This window comes from Buteo buteo, chromosome 19, assembly GCF_964188355.1.
Source record: "Buteo buteo chromosome 19, bButBut1.hap1.1, whole genome shotgun sequence".
Classification (NCBI taxonomy): domain Eukaryota; kingdom Metazoa; phylum Chordata; class Aves; order Accipitriformes; family Accipitridae; genus Buteo; species Buteo buteo.
Window position 1 is genome coordinate 18,424,846 of NC_134189.1, and position 15,928 is coordinate 18,440,773.

At 38.3% G+C, this 15,928-nt stretch overlaps 1 protein-coding gene across 9 annotated transcripts in view; it reads left to right on the forward strand.

Annotated features, from left to right (window-relative positions):
- The window catches only part of SOX5 (SRY-box transcription factor 5), a 291,945-nt gene that overhangs the window by 189,389 nt on the left and 86,628 nt on the right, over positions 1–15,928 (forward strand). For 6 of the 9 annotated variants that reach the window (XM_075051376.1, XM_075051377.1, XM_075051380.1 and 3 more), the window contains one exon: positions 3,750–3,870. In XM_075051376.1, the coding sequence (XP_074907477.1) occupies positions 3,750–3,870 (121 nt within the window). Of the gene's footprint in view, positions 1–3,746; positions 3,871–15,928 lie in introns of all 9 variants that reach the window. The other 3 variants (XM_075051378.1, XM_075051379.1, XM_075051382.1) reach the window with 1 other exon arrangement.

Below are 15,928 nucleotides of genomic sequence, written 5' to 3' on the forward strand. Positions count from 1 at the left end.
TTTAAGGGCAAATTTTTCAAAGACAGTGAAGCAAAGATACAGTGAGGCACCTCCCAAAATCTAAAATCTCTACGGGCAACTGTGGATGTCTCAGTTTCCCACTTGGACAGTAGCTATACTATTAGTTGCTGTTCTGTGCTCATGCTGGTTTTTTCATTGATAAGTTCTTTAAGGCCAGTCTCCTTTTTGGATTTTCAGTGGCAAGTATGAAGAGTGCCTGATTTTGGTTTCGGCTCTAGGTTAAACTTGGTTGCAATTTCTTCCACTCCTAAAATACTTTGCTGTTACAGAAGATGACTTACTATCCTCATTATGAATTAGAGAACCTTTACTTTCTTGGATTGTTCGAGCTCTTGTGTATCTGCTTCCTTAAGGGGAATTATTTTTCATAAACTAAATGTCAAGTGGTATGGTTTATGTTTTTCATTGCAGCATGGGGTTCCCTCTTGCCCCAAATTACTTGTCAGAGATATGTGAATGAAAGTATGAATTCCTTGACTAGCAAATTGATTGTATAGAATATTATGGCTCTCATGACATTTGGTTCATTTCTTTATTATTTTATGTATGTTGTATGCCTTTTTTGTGCATACCATGTCTTTACGGTTTGTCGTGCAGTACAAGAATACTTCCGATTAATCTGATATGTGGTGACGGCATTCAAATTAAAAGAAAGATCAGGGAACTGTGTGATCAGTTGACATCGTGGCAATAGTATGTGTAGTGAAAAAACAGGTCCTTGGAAGATTGTATCTGTATCATCCAGACTAACATCATAAAGTAGATAAGAAGTTAGAAGGTGAAATTGTAGCCCATTAAATCCATTGGGAATTTTGTGAGGATTTAAACTACAATCTTCACCTTTAAGAAATTACAACTAAGAAGAGGTAATCACATAGAGAGGCTGGCAAGTGGAGAATCTTGACAGCTATGTGCATTTTGAGATTGTTAAAGATGTATTTCTTTTTATGGACAGATATATATGTCCATTAGCAGAAAAAATTGAATGGCCTGAAAAGTAGCTCTAATTTGCAGTACATTATGTTCAAATTAGAAATGCAGTATCAAGAAGTTACCATCAAGAAGGTACATCAACTATGTAAACTATATAACAAAAAACATTTGTGAGAGATGTAACTGACGTAGTAATAGCTTAAAAAAAAAAAAAAAGAGAGGAAAATACCCTTTGTGTAAAACTCAGAAGGAGGGCCTCTATTCTGTGCCACTTGAAACAGTTGTACCCTGGCAATTCTAGGTAATAATAATAAACATAACAAAAGTTAAGATGTAGTAGTTAAATAAGTCATAAAAATGAAGAGTCCGTAATTTGTATTGTATTGTGTCAGGTAATCGGATTAAAATTAACTGATGTTTGCACTTACATGTATTTGGGAGAAAATGAAGTGTAGCTGTTTGAGTGGTGCTACATACGTTCCATCCTGGAATGAAAATCACATTGTTTTGACTGCGTTATTTCTGTATCCATGCAAACCATCCTCATCACTCTATAGTTCTTACCTCCACTGGGGTTGTGTCATTTGAAATTAGTGGGTATAGGGCCCCTTGGAGAGATAAAGAGGAGCAGTGATTTGAAAAAATGAAATGCAGCAGTCAGAGTTAAGAAGAAAGGGCATTTTCCTGGTAAATGTTTTCCTAAATGGGAATTTTTCAGTGTGGTGTTTTGCTCGTGTATTTGGCAGTCACTTGGAATCAAGTGCAGACTTGTGCTACATTGTGGGCTTGGCAATGACAATTTGTGTGTGTGTGGTGCTTTAGTTATATTAGCCCTGGAGGCAGAGTTAACACTTGCAGTGGGACAAGAGTATTTGCAGTCATCAGAGAACTTTGCAGTCAGCTTCAATAACATCACTCCATTTTTTTCACTTTTTTTTAACATTTTTTTTGGCAGCAAAGCTCTTAGTAGAACCATCTGTCTTTCTATTAGTGTTTTTGAGTCCTGTTTTGAAGCTTCTTTGCTTGGCAAAGTCACTTTCATCCTTGGAAACCATTTAAAAAAAAGTTCTGTGGCTTTTTGCCGAAGAAGAGTACTATGCAAAAATTCCACACGGCTGTTCATTTTTGTTCTAAAAGAATACAGTTACTTTGTCTTTGTCTTAAAAAAAATAAACAAACAAAAAACCCAAACAACAACAAACAAAAAATAAACACATGAAGAAAAGGCAGATATTGGGCACTTCTAGGGTGACTGAGTGGGGATAGAGAAGAAATTACTTTATATACCTTCTTTTTTTTCAGCAATCCAGTTAAAAGTACGTATGTCTTCTAGTTAACAGGATCAGAATAGAAAGGAGAATACTGAAGTAACAAAAAATGGATCGAGTTAGTTCAGTGAGTGGAGCTACATCTGCTCTAGCTTCAGTCCCAACCTTAATCTCCCAGTGCAAGAATCTCTGTCAACAGCACTCCTGAACTCCATCCTTGCAAATTGTTTCAGGTTATAAAGATGCAGTCAGCACACAGACAGGTGTTGACAGGTCCTGGCATAAATGAAGAGGTTACCTTCCCAAATTTCATACCACTCTTCTGCCTTGTAACAGTGTTGGGTGAACCGAGACATCTCCTGGATCTTCAGGAGAGTAAATTAAAATAAAATTAAGTCAAGATGCTGTAGTCTGAACTGTGGCAACCAAGGAGCTAGCACAGGTTCTTTTGCCAGTTCTGCTATGCAGGCAGTAATGAAGGGAGTAACACCTTCTTACACCTCTGGCCAAAAAAGGTTGTCTATCAACACTCAATTCTCCTTGTTTCTTAAGGCTACAGACACAAACTAAATTTTAGTCTTTGATAATGTATCTGTACCTCCAATGCCTTAGCTTTACAGTGCCGTTAAAAATCTAGATGACCTCTCTTAGAAAATGAGTCAGTCTCCTTTTACTGACTGATCTGGTCAGTACAGTAGGGTTTTTTAATTAAAAGCAGCCATTTAACATTTTAATCTAGCAAGCTTTTTATTTCTCATCTGTGTGAAATAGGAAGATGATGTCCATTTCTAGCAATTAACAACTCTGACAGAACTGGGTAAAAGCAATAGTATTAGACATTGTGCCATGGCCAACTTCCAGTTTTGATGACTAATTTCTGCATGTCTTAAGTCCCCTGCAGTATCCACTTACAATATAATATTTTCCATTTCCTGACTTGCATGGTTGTGTACAGTTGCTGTGCAAAGTTGAACAGCTAACACTTCAGACATGGATGTGTTTTATTTGTGAATAAAGTGTCTCGGCCTTTTTTCTTATCATTTCAGAGACTTTCTCTTTTCACATGTACAAATAAGTGCATGTATATGGGCAGAAAAATAGTACTGACTGTGCTGTATGCTACTTACGCACATGTTTGTACTTCTGTGTGTGTGTATCTGTGTTTGGGCTCAGTCAGAGTGAAAGCTACTGTCTGAGACAGAGAGATGGTTACACAGTGCAATAAAAGAGAAGAAAAACCCACCCTGCCGTCCGAGAAGTGAGGCATTATGGACTGTGGGGGGGAATAATTAATTGGGATATAGGTATGCGTTAGTGGAATCTTTCGATTTATTTTGGATTAATGTAATTCATATGAAGTGCTTTGGTAATTAAGATGAGGCTGAATAGTTGATGCTACTGGAACACCCCATTATGGAGGAGCATATTCAAACCTGACCTCTCAGATCAGAATTAAGACAAAGCGTGTAAGCAGACATTTTCCCCAGAAAAAATTCCACGTTTGATTTTCCCTCTCCTGTTCAGCAGGTCCAGGGTCAGCTGCCTCCATTAATGATTCCCGTATTCCCTCCAGACCAACGAACCCTAGCAGCAGCTGCACAGCAAGGATTCCTTCTTCCTCCTGGTTTCAGCTACAAAGCGGGATGCAGTAAGTCCTGTAGACTTTTTTAGCTGGAAGTGGGTGTAGGGCACAATTTCGTGCCAATCTGTATAAAAGTATCACCTCCCTAGCCCGATGGACAAAGCCATTAACTTGCACAGACGAGTGTAAAATACAGGATTAGTCGTTACTGTATGAGAAAAGATTGCCAGAGATGAAGTACGTGTTTCAACGTAACAGCAAAACATTTCACCCAGGAAGTCGATTTGTGCACCTTCTTTCTGACAGATCTTTTTGACAGGTGAACATGCTTATGATCACGCATACTTACATACCTCCGAAGAAAAGCTAATTGAAATTTCCCAATAAATTTCAACACTGTTGTAAGAAAATACATTTTTTTCCTGAAGCAGCCTGCTTACTATTTGTGAACCGATGGCCTATTCTAGTCTCTTTCTTCACACAGAACTCACATTAATCTCAACAGGGGTTCTGCACAGAGATCAAAGATAGCATATGCCTTCCAGTTTGATGGACTAACACAAACTATGAGTATTTTTATGAGAGCCTAACACTAAAAAAATATAGCATCTACTTTTTTAATCCTAGAAATATTTGCATTGTTCTCTACACTCCCCAGATTTTTTTGGAAGTTTTATTTAAGCCTTCTATAGGATTTCATGTTCGTGTCAACAGGGTGATAATAAATACAAGTTAAGGAATAATCAAGGAACTCCATTTCCGTGAATAGGCTTAGCTAGAGCATGAATTTCATAGACTTGTCTTCATGCATTTGTGCTTGTATAACTCTTCTGACATCAGTTTTTTACTGAGTTATCTCAGACTTGCTTGTTCTACCCTTCTCTGTTTCTAGCATGGGTGTTTAGCTTTATTATGTCCATGTCAGTGTATCCATCTGTATTATTGACTAACTCATGAATTCATCAGTTGTTTTGAGTTACTCAGCACTTGCCGCTGCAGCAGTTTCATAAAATTAGAACATAAAAAGATTCCTTTAGTTAAACTGGCTTAGCCCACACTTTCAGATTTCTTTCAGTTTCTGTAACATTGTAGATACAGTACTTGAATGTGAACTTGAGTTTCTTTGGCCACTAATCCCTTTTCCTAATATTTTACAGACTGGGACCACTACTGAAAATTACTGTTCAAAACACTTCACGTCCCTCAGCAGCTGCAGTGCCAAAGCTTAGGCTCATTCAGTTCTTCCAGTGATTTCACACTCAGTCTCTCTCAGATGGGAGAGTAGTGATTCACATTACAGAATGTTTAACTGAAAGCCACACTGAATATGAATGCTACCATAACTGTAGGCCTGAAAAAGGTCAGGAAAGCACCTTGTTAGATATATCTGGCAGATTAAATTAGTTTCATGCTAATGAAGTCTGGTTTGGCTAGAAAGAGTTGAGGTTGGTTTTTTCCTTTCTTTTTACTGCATGTACATTAACTGTAAGACAGTCCTATAGTTCCTCACATCCATGAAGTATATATGACATTGCATGTTTGTGTAACCTTGAAAATCAAAAAGGAAAAAGAGCAAAGTTGCTGCTGCTCCTGGCAGTAAGGCTTGGAATTAACAGCATGCCAAGGTCTAGGACTGAGCAGAAGCCAGTGGAAAAAGACAGCTCTGTGTTTGGTGATTCCCTGGCATGTTTGACTGAATTTGACTGAGAAGCTGAGGAAAAGTGATAAGTAGTCCAAAGGATTTTTTCTTTTCACTCACAGTTTAGTGTAAACAAAAAAGCATGTAAGGATTTAGCAACACCTAGAAAGCTTGTAGCGATGAAAAACGTAGCTGCCTTAAAACTATAACATGTTCACATCAAGTAATGTTTTTGACAGGCCATTAAAACATATTTCTCCCACTTTTCTGCTTGCCCTTCTGTGTATCAGTCCTCTTGACAAAGATGTGGTAGATTGTAAAGCAAAGAACTTCGGATAAAATTTTCTAAACCACCTGAGCGATTTAGGAGACTAAACCTTCATTTGAAGAGTGACAAAGACACTGGGATCTAAGTCTGAGGCATATTTAGCAAATGTTTGTATTGTAAACTTTAGTACAGTAACCTATGCTAGCTTGAACTGAACTAAGGTGTATAGCACTGCAACAGAGAATGTACAGCAGATTAATTTGCTCAGCTTCTCAGCACATTAAATGCCTAACTTTCACTGAGTTTGCTTTTGGATGCAAGGCCTTCCTATGAACTTCTGAAGACCCCACTACCAGCATCTTTTCCTGACTGCTGTTGTATGTTTTAAATTTGGCTTTTGTACCTTATGAAAATGGAACCTCACTTCTACATCTTCCCTGTCCTTTTGGAAAACCTGCCCTTTTTTCTGGGCTGATAGATTTTCAGAATTATTTTGTATGGCTGATTGATAGGAATTCTTTAGTGATGATTCTGTTATTTACTAGCATTAACAACCTGCACATAGGAATGATAAAAATCGCCATGGGACAATTCAGTTCCAGTCACAAATAACAAAGAACTATGAAAATTTTCATATACTGTTTCTCAATAAAAGGGAGATTTGAAAATTTGGGGGAGAGGAAGAGGGAATTTTGTGATAACCAATATTCTCATAACTAACTAGTGATGCTGAGTACCTTGATTATGGATAGCTGGTTGTGGACACCTTCAAAGGGACTTATACAGTTATATGCCCTGCCTCATTGAAAAGCCAGATCTCCAGAAGAGTATCTCAAAATCAGCAGCATATCATCTAAGGCACTGCAGGTCTCTCATTAGTTGTGCTATTGGTCACACCTGATAGCTGGGTTACTTGCCACCTTCTGTCTGCAGGCCAAGTAGCTGAAGAGATCACCGTCTCCAGTTGCTCATCCCTGTGCCTCTGACTTCTGACGTCCTGGCCAGGCTGCTTGGTTAAGCACTCCCTAACTTGCTTCTGTCCAGGCTGTGATAGCAAGGACTTTCTGTTGAAATTGCTTAAACTGAGCTGGCTCGTTTTAATGGAAACATGTCAGGAAGTGATTAAACAAGCAGCTTGGTCACAGTGGTAACCTTTGGCAGGGGGCTCTGATTGGAGATGGTGGCCTCTTCAGCCAGCACAGCTGCAGCTGGAAGAGACATTTTGATCAAGCCTCGAGGTCAGTGAAAGAGAAAAAATGATGACTACCTAGTTGCACTACTATTTTTCTTTCACTCAGCTTAGATAATGAAACCAAACTAACTTATCCAATGCTTTCCGATTCACCTGTCCGTGTTAGAGCGACAGAGGGTCAAATGTATGTCTCCCAGTGGCTTCAGAGAGTGTATGTGGTAGGGTTCCTCAGCCAGTGCTTCCCAATTGGACTAATGACTTATCCAGAGAGAGACTGTGGAAAGGAAGAGTACTGTCTTCTGTACACATACTTGCTTTTCCAAGGATTTGACTGAAGGTAACACAAAAATAGTTGTAACAGTTCATAGCAGGGGTCCATTTAGATTCCTCTCATGGCAGATACCTAAAGAAGAGTAGAAGAACAAGGCAAGAGTATACCAATACTTCGTCCCCCTATACTTTGCCAGGTTCCAGTGGTTGGCAACTTGGGGACCTTCTGACCCTGTGGTGGTGTCACTGTGTGAGAGCTATTCTGTCTGTTAGTGAAAACAAAGAGGTTTCTCTGCTTGGGTTCCTACCTGATTGGAAACATTCTAGACAGCTGAAATGCTCAAAAGAATACAACAATATCAATCTCTAATATGTGCAGAGCAAATTATTCACTTCTCCAAATATTTTGCAAAATTGGGTAAATACAAGGAGGAGGGGGTAAATATTTTCTCCGTGGTTACATGGCAGGTCATGGTCTTTGGCTTCCAATTTGATGTAGTAAATTTCCTTTTCTTTCCTTTTCTCCATAGCAGATCATGCTTGGGAGTGGCTTGGGTTTTCATTTTGTTTTGTTTTTTAAACAGATGGTTTGCATTACATAAGGGACAATTTACACAAGTTGACACTTCCCCTTTTTTCTCTATGGCATATTGTGTGGTGGTAAAGTTGGCAGAGAAAAAGGAAGGAACTTCTATTAGGATTACATTTCTGTTTGAGAAAAAAACCCTCATCATCTATGGGTCCCATTGATTTTTAACCTCCATAGCTAGATATAACTGCATGGTGTGTAAAGTATTTAATATTATTATTTACAACCAAAGCATTTTTTTCACATGAGAAAAATAAGTTGGCAGTATGTGATGGACTCTATTGTCCACAATTAGCAAGAAAAATGCTGGTTACCTACTTATTTGCTACATACCTGGTTATCTATTCACTGTGTGCTTTTTGGAATTTAAGTATTTTGATTTTTATGCAAGCCTCTTTATATGTATTTTATTATATACATCATATGTGATATTTATATAGATGTATAATACAAAGCTCTTTTTATAAAGAATTGATGTTTCAAAGTGGGGTGTTAACTAAGTTAGTGACCTGTGGCAGGAGCAGACGTTGGGAGTTAACCCCAGTATCCTGAGTATATGAATTGGTTTTAGCAGCAGGTGAGAGTCTTCCATTTCAGCTGATGCTGAAACCAAACAGAGCCAGATTACTGCATTTCCCAAACTGTGGCGAAGCTTCTCCCACGTTTAGGCTATGCAGATTGGCTCAGGTCATTTAACCCTTCCCCCTTTATTCTCAGCCAGCATTCCTTAACTCTATCATTTGTTACTACTGCTATTACTAGTTCAGCTCCACTTGTGATACTTGCTAGAGAACATACATGACTCCCAGCATTTTAGTAATGGCGAGTGAAATGTCAGCTCTGCTGAGGTCTGAGGAGCTGTTGCTGTTGACTTCACTAAAGTCAGATTTCACACCAGATGATACAGATCTGCTAGGGCCACTCTTAGAAATAATTAGAATTTATTTAGAGCTAATTAATATTTGTGAAGTGCTTTGAAAGTATAAAAACAGTGTAAGTGATAGAAGAGAAGAAGTTTTGTATTGTGCCCTTTAAAAACTGCATAGTTCTGCCTCAGAGGCGGCTGCTCTTCAGTCGTAGGTAGTGTGATCTTTTTATTAATGCACATATGTATAGATTTGTATGTGGAATATTAAGGCATGATTGTCTCTCCTGGGCCAGGGAACGAAATAAAGATTTTGGGAAAGCAAAAGGGGCTGCTTCTGGGGAGCTATTTACAGAAAAGGCAGAAGGAGTTGGGCTGAGAACAGTGGTAGATTTGGTGTTCTTCAATAAATGTAAGTAGCAGAATGTACCAGGACAGAATGCTTCCTCATGCTTCTTCTGTGGCTTTACATTTGCAGCACTGTTTACAATTAGCTTTCCACTAAAAGACACAGAATAGCCCAAACTTTGTAAAGAAGATGGGTCCTCCGCAGTTAATGGTGCTAAGTAAGATTCACTTTGGAAACTGCACTCCATCGCTTCTGTAAGCATTTGATGCTCACGTTAAAAGGGAATTGAAATGTCGACTAGCCGCTTAGGGAGGTGTGGTATGTTGTATCGGTTCTGAGGTTTTTCAATACAATTGAAACTGTTGAGTTCCAGACAGTTTCTTCTTTGGAGGATGAAGAACAACATACTTTGTTTTCTAAACTGAGGTGTGCAAGAAATTGAATTATATGGAGGTTTTTAGGATTTGTTTTCTTTCTCAGGAAACAATAGTTACTAAGTCTATATTTCTGGAAGTGGGATTTACCCCAAATATATTTTCCAGGTTATTCGCAAATTCTCAGGAAAGCTTCTAGGTAGCCTTTTATTTGCTGATACCTATGTTATTTTTATGGAAATATGCCAAATTTTAGAAATGAGAATTGTTTTTCTTTGCCCATTCCTCATCTCCCCTGTGGATAACTTGTTGTAACAAATCATATTGTGTTCCCAGTCAGATGTCATCAACACGAGGTTTTCTGAAAGCACTTTAATCACTATTTCAACCATATCCAATTAAGGGGGAAAAATCTGAATATACAATAGGTGCATTGTATGTGTCTTACATATTAGCTCGTTGCTGCTGGAAGTGTTCTAAATAAAGTAACGCACACAAAGTTATTGATGAAATATCTAATTACCTTTTAAAATCAGCAAAATTGTGTGAGATGAACAAACCAAGCCTAATAAAATCAAAATATGCTGAATTTACTGTTCATCTATATTCTGAACAATAATTCCGATGTCCGATAAAAATGAAACTCTCAGTTAATTGGTTCCTCATACAGTACAATAAAATTAATGTTTAGGAGTTAAATACCATAAACTTCCTCAGGGAAATTTGCTGATGTATCTCTGTTTTTTAGTCAGTCACATGTTTCATTGTTTAATGGAGTATCATGTGGACTGTCTTATAATTTTTTCTTGTGTTCAGTGTCCATGTGTCTGGCTTCTAAAGAGACTGAGCGCTAATTTCTGATTTAACTGTGTCAGCTTTATCAGCTGACATACAGGTCACTGACAATCATCAAATCACAAGAAAAAAATATTGACATTGCTGTGCTTTTATCAGAATGACAAAAATAGGAACCATGTGTTGTGAGGACCACATACTGTAGCTTCTTTATAAAGATGCTAGTCATCTTTCAGGGCTCCTGTTTATGCCTTGGAAAAGAATGAGCATATGACTAAACCCTCATGTTCCCCCTAGGATAAGAAAAGAGTAATAGCATTGTGGATAGAAACAGCAAGAAGAAGGAATTTTTGGTAACAACGTTGCCTTTTAGCATACATGAGAATGTGTCAGTTCTGTAATGCTGCAAATGCAAGGGAAGGCATCAAGACTGCAAAAAATAACACCACAACTAAGGACTATTTCTAACTGAAAGAATCCTATAGCCCCTGATCTATGTGTGGCTTCTCACAATAATGCTAATAAAAACAAAACAGGCAAGCAAAATAATGGGGTCCTGTGAAAACAGGCTGATAGTTTCAGTTCCGTTTCTAGGCCGTAAAAGATGTCTGTTGTTCTGGCAGTATTAGCCATAGTTGGGCAACCAAATAAAAGTCACTATTTAAATTCATGGTAGTGTGTACAAACCTTTGTGGAAATACATAGGAACTGGAAGGCTTCTTAGGGGTCCCTCCAAAGCCACCCCTTCTGTAGACTGAATTGTTCCTCTAAAATACAAAATCCCTTGGAGGCAGCACCCGGTCGATGCTCTCCAGAACTATCGTCAAAGCAAGTCAGGGAGCCGGTTTGGATTTCTTTTGGAAGCCACTGGTGGTATCATCTTCATACTCTTTCTCTTATTTGTCTAAATCCCTAATGCCTACAGCCAGAAGTCAGGGAACACTGCTCATGTCTTTCACAGCCTCCTGTTACTTTTACTACATGTCCACCATCACACCAAAAAACTGAAAGGAAAATGGTGATGAGGATGGGAATGAGTGAGTGGAGAGAAGAGAGATGCAGTGGCTTACCTGTCAGTTAGCCATCAGCTGTGATTATTCATTATAAATATACTTAAGTGATAAATTGAGTGTAAAATTACTGTGGCTTTTTCTAGAGCTTGTCAAAAATGGGGAAAGATAATGTAGAATTCCTTTTCATTCAACAGAATCTACTATAAGGAAATGTTTATTCTGGTATTTTTCAAGGAATTTAGTTTAGCATACTGTTTTGGAAATTATAATTTAAGAATTTGTTTTTGTTTCCTACTCTTTATATTCTTTGCACTGTTTTCTTTTTTTTTCTTCTCCTTCCTTGACCTCCCAACTTTTTTCACTTGCTGTCCCTGAAAGACAAGTAGGAGGAAAACAATAAGTTTAAAAAAATCATGGGAAATAAACCGCCTACTTCTCCACTTCTGGTATAATTTTTTTTTAAAGAAGAAAATTTCAGGGAAAAAAAAATCAGTGTTCTATTGTTTCATATAATCAGGTTCAACTTAAAAATCCTGTCAAAACATTATAATTTAACATTAGCATGTAACTTGATTTATATAGCAAGTAAGACAATTGTGCCTGCTCTGAAGAGCTTGCAGCCTGTCAGAAGACAAGACAAGACACTAGGGGGGATTACACCATGAAGGAGAATAAATGAGATGACTGACAGAAAAAGGAATACAAAAAATATCTTAGGAGTTGAGGTGAATTGTGCAACACACATAATGTTAGCTCCTATGCTTTATTTTCCCTTTTAAAAAAATTCTAAATGTTTTTTAACTTACTAAACTCCTTTGATAAAGTTTTGCAAAACGTACAAATAGTTTAAGAGCCAGTGTTGTATTTCCACAAGTATACAAGCATTTAATATCCATGAGCTTGGTAGCTAGTCAGTTGAAAATCAAATTCCTAAGCACAGGGTTGTTTTTTTGTGTTTTGGGACAGGATGTCCACTTGGCTCTGTACCACAACTTACTTTCGCAGAAAAGAGTTCTCAGTGGAGGATGATAGGGAGAGTTCATAGAAAGAGTGGTTTAAAAGTGAAGGTACTTCATGAAAAATCCTCTTGTAAGCAGATCTTGGAAGATTATTTTGGGCAAGGATAAAGGTGTGATTTGAAATTGAAAGAAGTTGCAGCGCATAAATTATCAGGAAAGAGGTTCTGGGTATGTTTGTGGAAGACGGACCAAAAGAAGCATAGAGAAATAAAGAATTGGCACAGAATTGAGGGTTCAGCCTTGCCTTCTTTCTTCCCTGAGCCACTGGCGTTCTCCTTTGCTCACAGTGTGCACCAACACCTCTGATATACCCCATGAGCTCCCTCACGCTGACATATCCCATTCACTTCTTTAGGTGCTATATCACCAGTACATACGTCCTTCTGTGCTCTTTTCATGTAGTCAGTCTTGAATAATTCTGTTCTTCAAAGTGATGTCTCCAAGTAGCTGGGAAATAATTATATATTAGAGAAGAATATGTCAGCTAATGAAATAATTTTTACCTTGTTCTCACAATAAAAATCCCAGCCTGTGACCTGCTCCAGATTTTATCGTACAGTGTACTAAAGAAAAGCAACAACAACAGAACTTCTCTCTGATGCTTTGTTTATAAGAAAAGTCCACACATAATGAGAGACAGTTTGGGACATGAAAGAACTGCACAAAATGTTTCTTTTGGTAGCTGAAAGATGCAGGGAGGTACACTCCTGCCTGCATGCATTAGTAGATTAATAGTGAACTTTGTAAATTGAAATGTAGTATAGTTGTTTGAGAATCTGCTGGTGTTTTCAGTGATGCAAACTTGTGAATGGCTTGGGAAATACCTGTTTCTAATAGCTGTATATCTTGCCTCACGTTCCTGAAATGTTCCCAGAGCTTGGGAAAAAAAATGTAACGACTTTTTACATCTAAACCCAAGATATTTACTGAAGAAGTAATGAAAGAGTTAAGACATGCATTTCCCAGACTTCAGGATTAACTAAAACCGCTCAGGCAAAACGATATGGGAATAAATTTAAGGACAGTAGAAAGATGTATCATATTCTAGAGTAACAGCAAAGAATGAGCAGGTACATATTTACTAGAGGAGACTTGAGGCCTTTGTTAGTATTTTGAGGGGCGGCAGTTGCTCCTGCACTGTGCGATATGAGTACGAAAGTGCTCGGCCTCCTCACCGATACAGGGCCTGGATCCTTCCCTGGGAAAGGCACTGTCTGAGGAGTTGTCTCTGGGTTTTAATCTTGGCTCTTCCACTGGCCTGTTGAGTGACCCAGGGCATGGCACGGCATTTGAGCATATTCCTTTGCTCTTTTGTGGTTTGCCTCCTGTGGACGGTAAGCTCCTCCAGACAGAGGCGATCTTTTGCTAGACTTTTGTACCAGGGCAAACACCATGGACCGCTAACCCTGATGGTGTCTCTGCTCGTTACTGTACCTTCCTCCAACTTCTTTGCTGCTACTGTGTCTGTACCGTGGGAGCAGTAATGTCGATATACAGTGTATGAGTAGCACCTGTGAAAGAGTCACAGCACGGGCAGGGTGTGCTTTTCTTCATAAAAAGAATTGCTAAACCCCTACATTAAGCACAAGATAGCAGAAGGTATTACCAAGGCATAATGATCCAAAGATTCATGCTAGGTTACAGAAGCCTTTCAGTTTTGTTTGTTGTTTTTGTTTGTTAAAAATATTTTGGAGCCCTGGAAAAATGTAAAACCCTTTGAAGAATGAACTAACAAAAAACCAACCTGGTAGACAGGAGAGCCCAGCTCTGCACAGCTATAATCTGGTTTTAGGATGAATTTGAGCTTTTTCCTTAGAGTTCTGAAAAACAGTGTTAGCATGTACTGGTATAGTAGTTGCTTTCCAGCATCATCTCCTAAAGAGTCCCAGAGGCATTACCTACACCACCAGAGCCCGTGGTTGTGACCGTGCACATGGCCATGGGGTATGCATGTCCACGTCTTCTCTCGCAAGCATCTCCCGGATATATCTACCAAATGAATGGTAAAGGATAGGAATTACCATAACAGATGAGGGTAATGAGAATCTGCCTGGCTGTTTAGGAAGGTGAGAATAGTGGGATATATTAATTAGCATGACGTTGTGGGAAGATGGGCTGAGGCTTATACATGTATGTGGAGAAGAGAGGAATGTGGCATAGTGCATGGAAGTTAATCTTTTAATGGGTACATTTTAATACAAATAGTTCGTAACTAAAGATTTTAATGGGCTGCAAAGTCAACATTCTAGTGAGAAACTTTACCCTTGTTCTTTTCTTTGCAGTTGAGAAATTAATAATTTTATATTGTTTCATGGCTGGTTCTTGGAAAAAAAAGTCCTCTTGTGGAGAAGAGTCTTTCAGAACGATACTGGGATTAGCCTTTGAGCTGCTAGTGGTGTGGAAGCAGCTAAACACCATTGACCCTGAGTCTTTGACCACAGTCTTTCTTCTCCATGTCCTCACATGTTTAAGGCCCACTGCTTGGGTCACAAGATAACTCTCCAGAAAATTTCAAGTCAGAGAAATTTTTAATTCGGTCTGTGATATGAAATGGAAAGTGGATGCCTCAGTTAAAGCAAAATAAAATTGGAAAATGTGAAACAATGGCATCCTCTGGGGAAAGAAACCCAAGCAAGTCAGGAAATCTGTTGCCCCTTGATGATAAATAACTAAATGGAGAAGTTGTGGCCTGGTGCTGGTGCAAATCCCCATTTGTTAATGGGGATGCCTGGCTGGACCTTTGGATTCCCATTGCTTGGCTGGCCAGCCTTGAAAGACTGTAAGGCTTCAGTCAGCAAAGCATTATTCAAGATGTTCTTAAATATGAGCAGGCATGCTTGTTGAAGTTAAATATCAGTTAAGATGCTTTGCCAGCCCAGTTTTTTTCTGGCCCTCCATTTCTAGAAGTTATGGTATTTAATTCTTAACAGGAGATCAAAATGTTTGAATGTAAAGATCTCTGTAAAGAAGGTTGCATTATAAAAGGGAAAAATAAACATTAGCAGTTTTCCTGAATGTGTATACACCAACACAGCTTATTTCTAACATTTCAAAAACATGAGATAAGTTTCTTTCCCTTTGTTTTCTGTTTCCTGTAACTTAGGCTTAATACCATTATGAACTTCAATAATAACTAATAATAATTGTACAGAACAACCTGCATTGCCTTCTCGATTTATCTTTTTTCTCCCCAGTTCGCTCAAAAAAGCACAATAAAGGAAGAAAACTTTTAATCTACCTCTCTAGTGAAATGTACAGGAACATTTAGGTAGATTTTCCTGATAAAGTGTTCTGCTTTTTCCATAGTCTCATTTCAAGTGGCTGTTTTAATGCTACAGAAATCATGCATGCTACCAGAACATAGGGACATACAGAAATGCCCTGGTGATCCTTATTTGAGTGGAAAGTGCTTAAACATTTTATCATTTGGAGAAGCAATATAATGCGTGTAACTTTTTTTTTTTAACCAGTTTTCTTAATAGTTTTGTTGATGGGCTAGTACGAAGTTTATTTTAACAAATCAGATACGTAGGGAGTGATGAAAAGTGAGCACTCCATAACATTAAAACATGCCTGTCTCCATCTTGATTTTTGCCATCTCAGGTAATTTTCCTTTATAAATGCCTGCAACTTTTTCTTAAGCGTTTACTGGGTCCCTTTATCTCATGCAGCACAATGCAGTTCTTACTAAAACTAAAGTAGTTTTCCCTCAGAAGAAAAATTGAATCACAAGTCATGAAGTGGAGTTGGC